Raw genomic sequence first — 8905 nt, forward strand, 5'->3', positions numbered from 1 at the left:
ATTATTTTATTGTGCATTATTAATTAGAGATTGTTATTATAAATGTCGTGTCATTCCACACCCGTATGACTTCCTGCTGCAGAACAGGAACTGAACATAAAAGAAGACATTGTGAAGAATGTTGGTAAACAAGTATTGGTCCCGTTTGACTTTTATGGACATAAAACCATTGTTAAACAACATTTATTCATTAAATAACCACAGATTTTCTACACTTTTAAGGCTTTTATTCCGGATGATAAAACAATATTTACGGAAAAATTCCCTGCTTTTAAAAAAGCTGACGTCACAAATCAATCTTACTATTACAAGCCCTCCCCTATCACCTATATAGTAGGTTTGATTTAAGCAATACAATGCTACTAACGCCACAAAAATGATAAACTGCAGCTTTCACATTGAGGTCACATAAATCTTAACATGATAAGCTCTGATAATTTTTTCAGCGTTAATTAGGCTTCAATGTTTAAAATAAGTTTCTACACAAAAACTGAATGAAACAACCGTGTGATTAATATCTTTAAAAGTTATTAGTTATAATTATTATTGGACATATTGCTGTAAGGAAATACTTATACACAAGCACTGCAAAAAGGATTGTACAGTATGGAGTACATCCAAGCTAAAACAGTTTGAAGCATAACACATGGAAAAGCAATAAAGCTTCCACGGTTACCCACAAAGAGACATACAATGAATGTCCGGCACTGTTGGTAGTGGCATGAGTGGAAGACAACAAAGTTGTGGTGGTTTTGTTTGTTGTAGTAACAGTAGATAAGGAGGTGATTGGTGTTGCAGTTAAAGTAAATAAGGTGTTGGATGTGGGGGCAACATCTGGCCTTATTGATTTTGAGCATGTGCCAACATTACCAGCTCCATCTACAGCAACCAGTTCCATTTCTTGTGAGCAGCAGGAAGCTCTGTAGTGAGCCAGAGTCACATTTACACCTCCGTCCCCGAGCATGGTGCTAGTGTTGAGGTTTCCAAGACCCTGCCGGACTGTCAAACTCATAATTCCTGTACCATTTCCATCCGTAATGTTGGCTGTAAGCTCCCACGAGGATAAGCTACAGTTGCTTGTGCAGTTAGCATTTATGCTAACAATCTCACACACTGGAGGAGTGAAGTCTGTAATCTTGTGGAGGGAACAGATAAATATACATTTATTTTAACACTCAAAACTCCCAAGTTGAAAAAAAATACTATTGGATTTTTTTTCGTTTGGCAGAGTATTGTATCCAGTGATCCAGAAACTGCTTTTCTTTTTTTTAAGTACACTGTTTTTAATATGTGTGTTTCCACACATTTTGCAATGCAGATGCAATGCTCTACCAACTGAGTCAGATGAAAACTTCAAATGTAAAATATGTGTAAATTTATAACCTTTTATCATTGTTGAACTAAATAATATGACTGCATTTAGGTAAGTCCTTACCGGGGCAACAACTGTAAGCCTAAGCACAGCATAGTTAAAATCGCCTCCATCTGGTGTTGTAGCCTCTATGGTGAGAGTCACCTCAGTGCCTGAAAGAGTGGCTGTGGGTGCAGTAATATTGACTGTACCATTGCCACTACTCCCACTTTCAATGCGCATAGTGCTGGGAAACTCTGTGACAAACTCACGATCATTCCTGGCAATAATGTTAAGGAGTTCATTAGAGCCATCGTGACTTACTGTGAAAGGGATGCTCAGTGTCTTTCCAGGTTCCCACTCATTATCTATCTGAGCCTATGAGTAAAAAAAGAAGTTTAATCATTTATTTGAAAATGTCACATGTTATATCTTTAATTTGTCCGAAAATGGACAAAGACAAAATATAAGAACTTTCGTAAGATAAATTATAGGAAGTTCGTAAGAATGTTCATAAGTGCAATTCCTAAACATTCCTTAAAACATTCTCAAATATTTTCATAAGAACATCTTAATTTTGGTCGTAAGAATAAAATAATATGATGAAAATCGCTTGCTCGAGTGGTAACTGTATATATTTATCTATACAATAAACTTAATGTGTGTAACATGAACATCGTATTCTTATGTAGCCGCAAGTGTTGTGTTTAATGGCATTTGTCAATTCTACATAATGTATTTTAATCAAGTATGCAAATATTGACGATCTGATATAGGAACGATCTTTATATACAGTGGAGATCAAAATTAGAGTTTGATCTTAAAAAATACAGTTTTTTTGTAAATTTAAGGTAGCTGAATACTTTTTTTAAAAGGCCAAAATAAATATATTACATCTAAGCGTAGCTTGTCAGAGCTTGTGTAGCTTGTATTAGAGTAGCTTCCGTAACACTGGAATATTATGGAATTTATGGGAATTTCATGTGAAGGTGAATCCGCTTAAGAGCATAGCCACATAACAGGGTGTATGGCAACATCTGCTGGTCTTAAATGTGTAGTTTTACAATTAAAACCTGCTTATTTAGGCATTCTACTCCTACTTGTTTTTTGTGTTTGTTTGTTTGTTTGTTTAAAATAATGAATTATTCATTTGAAGCCTATACATTTTGTGTTTTGAATATGACCTTTACTTTAAACAAAAGACAGCACAGTACTTACAGTAATAACCACACTGGATGCTCTGAACTGAGTGACAGATTGTCTCTGAAAAATGTTGTTAGATGAACGCAGGGAGCTTTTTTCTCCCATCACACGAACAACAAATTCTCCAGTCGGGACATTAGTCATTGTGACTAAATAATCCCCACCTGTAACGTGTTCTAGGGTTCCATTAATTGTCTGAGATCCAAATGCATACAGAAGAGCTACCTGTGTTGGGATGACAGTATCCCCACCCACCATAGTGAGAAACAGTGTGACATTACTGTCTGTAGAAGAAAAGAGAGAGAGGAAATGAAGGGTAAACACTGGCAAGATGATAGTTATTGATCACATATGTATAAACACCTACTTGCTGTGGGTCTGCCACTTAATTCACTGTAGCCTGAATGAGCACTCTCCGAAAGTTCAATAAATGTGAAAAGGAAGTCAATGTCACTTTGGCCTGGTTATTAAATTAAAGAAACATTATAGCACTTCATGTTTATGGGTCACAATTAGATACATTCACATCATTTCACAATTTAATGAAGTACTTCTGCCTCTGTCATTTGTAAAATAAATGTAAGAAGTAAGAAATAGATTAAAAAAATTACCAATGACTTTGATGGAGTAGGACTGTAATGAGCTAATGTTTATGTTCCAAATGCCTACTAAGTCAATAACAGTCAGCCGCACTGTGTAAAAGTTACCCACACGCTCAACCAGCCCCAATTGTCCACTTAATTCATTACTGGACTGAGAATTGCCTGTGAAGGTAAACAAAACCATTAGACAAGTACAAACAGTGTGCATCGACCAGTACACATCAAACATACCTGACGGGCTTGTGATGTTAAATACTGGAGAATTGCCTGTAATATAGATTGTCAGGTTTTTTAATGAAGTGTCTACAATGAAAGAGAACTTTTCCACTTTTCCTGGGTTCCTTACAGCCTGGAAAACAGTTACCTTAAGAAACAAAAACAACAATGGTTACAAAAGTATTTATTGTAATCCTGAAAAAAAATTGAGATTTGAAACACACTATTTGGATAACAGTTGGATGAAGAATGTTAGTAAACCACCTGAGTGTAAAAAAAAACCGAAACTGTAATACTGTGTCAAAGTTTAAGATTCTATTACCAGGGTGGTTGCGGAGGTGTCCACTATAATGCTGGTGGCTTGAGGAAGTGTCTCTTTGGTGACTTCTATCGCTTGCCCTCCTGAAGCAAGAGCCAAATCCACATAAATCTCATTGACAGGATTAGACATTCTGTTGGAGACACGTTGCCCTTGGTTGGGTTCATCACTCCGTTTCCGACGAGTTCCAAAAGCATTAGTCAGCATGAAAGTCACCTATTCAAGAGGCATGACAGAATGTGAGTGGGTTTCACGACTCATCTACTTTAACATATCATTAACGTAAAACATATCTCTACAACATATGTAATATTCTGATTTAGTTTTTTTATGTTTCAGTATTTTAAGAGTATTTATAAACACCTTTATGGACATGAATATAAAGATTTAGAGAATGACAACTATACAATTTAAATAATATTTGGCTACTTACAACAGACTTTGTTTTCTCAATCAATGCTTTTACAGTGTTTAGCAACTCAATATCCTTTGCACTAGCATCTGTGAACACAAAAATCTCTGTCTTGGGGGGTGAGCCAGTGAGAGCCAGCTGGACAAACAAAGAAAACAGAAAAGAGAAACGTTTCAGATTGACTTTTTTATTAAAGACTTTTGAAATATGATTTATCATTCAATTCTCTTACCTGTAGTCCTGAGAGGCATAGCTCTGGTAAGTCTCCTCCTCCTCGAGCTCGAAGCGCATTTATTTGTTGTTTGAATTTGTCAGCATTTGTTGTTCTAAAGAGCGGGCCAAAGTCTTTGGAAGAGTAAACATGTCATTTAAACATGCTGCATTTGATTTTGTTTTCTAAAGCGTACACATTCTTTGTGAAAGTAAAAATTGTGTCTCTAACCGGGGTCATTGAATGGGACCAGAATGTATTCCAAGGGCTCATTTGCTGTGCCTTTTTTACTGTCAATGATGTAAGATGTGACACGTTGTACTTCCTCAATGTCATCTCCCATGCTTCCTGTGGTGTCGATCACAAAGCACAGAACTGAATTCTGTGAGAATCCCATCAATCTAAGAATGAGCCAAAAACACAAATAGGTATTTATCTAGTATGTAACTGGCTGCGTTTTAGGGAATTGTTGTAGTTTGTTTGTGCATTGCATTAAACTGTTAAAAACTTTACTGGACCAAATAACAATTATGTATAAAATGAATTATTTTATATGAACCTCAGGAAATCAGAGTCTCCAAGCACACCCCTGATGTCTTCCAGTAGTTCTCTGGTTGCAGCAATGGCCATATTTGCAGCTTTGTCATGCAGGTGACCATGGCTGGATGTCTTTTCATCTTTGTTAATTCCACCTCTAGGATTTAGCAAACTTGAAGCATCTCCTAAATTTCCATGGCTACACTTTCCTGCAATAATGATTCATTAATATTTACATTATGGTCTGTCTGAATACTTGGTTTTAATGCACACCTTCCAGCCAATAAGAACTGTAGTAGTTCCAGACTTCCAGTCAGTCTGATCATAGTTCGAAATGAGTGCAATGCCTATAATGTAATCATATTACTCAGACGCACATGATGCTTACTGAACAGCACCATAAATGTTGTTAACATTGCCCAGGACTAAGACAAATAAATGGCCATCTGTCAGTTTAGATTCATCCGTTGGCGATTGTAGCTGTGTCTTGTTTCGAAGGCTGTGTCATCTGTTTCATAAAAGCAGACAGGACACTCCGAATGCACCCTTCAAGTATGACCTACTTTCACAGGTATTCAGAGGACACATGAGGTGTATCCTTCATTGCCAGATATAACCCACAATTCTTTGCGTTGGCCAGCGGCTGTTATGTGAATAAATGGCAACAGATTCACATCCAAATACATGGTGTTTAAATGCTAACAGTTTACAATTTTTTCATCTTTGCCGGCTAATGTAATAAATATGTCTACAAGTGTTTAGTGTTTTTTAAACGTTTAAAATATTAAGGTAACAAATGGTAAATTTGTTTAACTCTTTTGGCATTATTAAGAGTAGAAAGTAACCAACTTTTTACCTCTTAAAATCACGTAGAAATAATTTAAATTAATTTAACAGGTGTGTGTGAGTACAACGTGTAGTCATAGCAACGTGGTACTCCCTGTTTCCTTTTCTGCCAGTATGTCCTACGAAGTACATCTCATTTAAATCTAAGTTGAGGATCTTATAGATACCACATCCTAATCGAAAAATCGTTAAAGATAGGTAAGATATGAAAGGAAAGATATTCTACAGCTCACTCCAATATAAAGAATAATTGTAAAATTATTTATATTTACACATGGTGATAATACAAAGCTTAATACCAGATGGTTTGGACAATCCAAAGTATCCTGATGTCAGTTTTTTCTCACTTATAATATTCTCCAGTATGTTGTTTAAACAGTTGCCTCCATCACAGCTTCTACAGGTTGCTTGCTCTTGAAATGGAAGGAACATAAAAAATAAAGTTCAGTGACTGCCGTTTTCAATAACAAATGATATGTGTTCATGTATTTGATGTTATATGATGTTAGCCTGGTAATACCAAACTCTGCTACTTCGCTAAGAAGCAAACTTAAATTGAGCAGAAGTACGAAGTCTGACGTAAATCAGACTAATTTGATGTTAATGCTTTATTTACATTCCCACAAAACAAGTTAAAGAAAGCAACAATTCTTTTGATTCCAGGGATAAATAAAGAAGAAGAACATTTATATATTTCCGCAAAGGAGGATGGCCACTGATTTAAAAGATTATAGTATTTTTATTGCTTGTAATTGCTGATGAATTTTGTAGTTGATTTGTTATTTATAATTACAACATATATTTGTCCTTGCACTTGAACAGTCTGAAAAAAAAGGCTTAAAGACGACCAACAACATATGTACTAACTGGATGGTCAGTGATTAACATTGTCTATGTACCTGCAATGTTTTTGATCTTGCTATCAGGTCTGATCAGGTTGGAGTACGGAAATTGGTTCCCCAGTTCTACCCAGTTGCTGTGACTGTAGAAATCCTTGAAGAGTATCAATGACAGACATTAACATTTAGAAACATTTGCATACATAAAACATCACACACCTAAATGTGAGCAGTTCTGTGAAAACCAGGCTAATGTTTAAAAATCCAATTTTGAGAAGCTGTATTTCAACCATATTGATTTTACTTTTATTTCAATATTTGACATGAGTTTATTTACTATATATGAAAGATATCAAGACTATGGACGGTTTCATCTTAAAAATATAATCAGAAATTACTGCACATGCAGTGGGTACACATTCACAAACAAAAGAGTGCCTGTAGATTATTTCATCCTTTTGAGATGTCAATACACCATACGGTTTGATAAATGCGTCCGAACTACAGGACCCATTCGACAAATTGTTAATTTAATAAAATGAACATTAAAACAGAATTCAACAATTAATACAATTAATAAACAGTAAATAATAATACAATTATATTAACATAAATTACATAAAATATTAATTATTATTATTAGACGCTAGCCAAACACAAACCAGAAGTTAACTAGGGGTCAGGCGCGCGCACGTCTGATGAAATGGTTTATATTTCACAGAACGTTCTTTACAATATTTAGGAGGATTTTTCTAGAAAACAGTAAATAACAAAAAATGACTAGCTCGGTTTTCACAGACTGTCTCACAAGTGTCTGATACATTTTAGCCCCACCTTTTGCCAAACATCACTGCAAACTGGGTCATGACAAGACAAATACTGCAGATCTTTGCTTTTCTACTGTATCTAGATTGTCTTTTAATTCTTTTTTAATTGATCTGTTTTTATTTTCCTTTGGTTGTTAGTTCTCCTTTTCTACTTTGACTCCTGTCTTAAATACGGATCACGTAATACATTTAATTCAGCTAATTCTATCATTGTGTGAAACTATGAATGACTTGATCTTTCTAATGACACACCTGCAGAGTATGTAGAGCTTTACCCAACCGATCTCGTGCTGTTTCGTAGTTCTTCTGTTGGGCGGCAGCTTTAACAGCTTCAACTCCTTTTGTAATGAGGTCCCGCCCCTCCAAAAATCGTTCAGAATCAAAATGGTATTCTCTATGAAACACATGCCAAAAGTCTACCCAGGCATTGCCGTGGTTGATTTGAGAAATAGCTTGTTTGAATCCTTTAGCTGATTCAGGAGATGAACAGGCTTTTGTCACTGACTCAACTGTCAAAACGCTGGGCTAAAGAAAAGACATGAAATGAATCTGTGCATACACACTGTATTTACACGTTTGGTAGACACTTTTATCCAAAGCAACTAAATCATTCTAATTATAAAAAAATTCATTTACATAATTTCTCTCAACAAAGTGCCAAAGTGTAGAAATATTAGAAACACCTTTTAAAAAATAAAGGCCCGGTTTCACAGACACTGCTTATCTTAAGCCAGGACTATGACTTAGTTGAATTTAGATATTTATGTCGCTTTTATACCTTAAAAGAAAACATTACCGTTGTGCATCTTGAGACAAAACAAAACAAGATTTCTGAGACATTTTCTGAGACATTTATTATAAGTCAGGTCACACATTAATTTTAGTCTGAGACTAAGCTCTGTAAAACCGGACCAAATCATTTTTTCTTTGATGTGTTTAAAAATTAAATGTGTTTCTGGGTCAAAGAGTGCAGGCGTAAGTCATATATGCACTGCGCATATCTAGTGATCTATTTACACCACCAGACTGTTAAAATTATGAATTATGTATATAATCATAATGAAGCAGTTTTTGTTCATTTTCTCACCGGTACAAAATCTTTCCCTTGTCGAATTGCCCGAGTCCTGCACACTTCTGTAGTTGTTTGTAAGATTGCTTCTTCCGTTATTTGTTGGTGTTTGAAGGAACTAGTGAACAAAGTCTTGAAAGCCCAAGTCCCTTTTTCATTTTGCAGCATGGCGAAAATGAGAATAAACGTGCAGAATAAACAGTAAGACATTTTGGCTCAACCTATAAAGAAAGAGACACATTAATCATATTACACATAAACTACTCAGAATCACAAACTTACAGAAAAATATCAGGAAATGGATACCATACCTTAAAGCTTAATGTTGGCCAAAAAGCTTAAAATGATTTTGTTGTTTCAGAAGGAAGGACTATTTATGTTATTCAGTTCACGAGGCAGTCTTTCAGTGAAATTATGTCCAACTTGAAAAAACACCTGTTATTTATACTGTATATGTTGCACAATATTGACGT

The 8905-nt window shown here is 35.3% G+C and overlaps 1 protein-coding gene across 1 annotated transcript; it reads right to left on the reverse strand.

Moving 5' to 3' along the window:
• Positions 1-50: 50 nt before the first annotated feature.
• On the reverse strand, positions 51-8600 carry LOC130436633 (von Willebrand factor A domain-containing protein 7-like). The gene is made up of 16 exons (XM_056767474.1): positions 8451-8600; positions 7616-7888; positions 6597-6690; positions 5997-6110; positions 4874-5060; positions 4546-4715; positions 4336-4448; positions 4125-4241; positions 3695-3907; positions 3388-3520; positions 3166-3318; positions 2922-3014; positions 2570-2838; positions 1436-1729; positions 840-1135; positions 51-90 (listed from the first exon to the last, which is right to left on the reverse strand). Exons 1-16 carry the CDS (start codon positions 8598-8600, stop codon positions 51-53), a joined length of 2709 nt encoding a protein of 902 aa, XP_056623452.1.
• Between the last annotated feature and the right edge of the window lie 305 nt (positions 8601-8905).

The sequence above is a fragment of the Triplophysa dalaica genome, chromosome 2 (assembly GCF_015846415.1).
Source record: "Triplophysa dalaica isolate WHDGS20190420 chromosome 2, ASM1584641v1, whole genome shotgun sequence".
NCBI classification, from domain to species: Eukaryota; Metazoa; Chordata; class Actinopteri; order Cypriniformes; family Nemacheilidae; genus Triplophysa; species Triplophysa dalaica.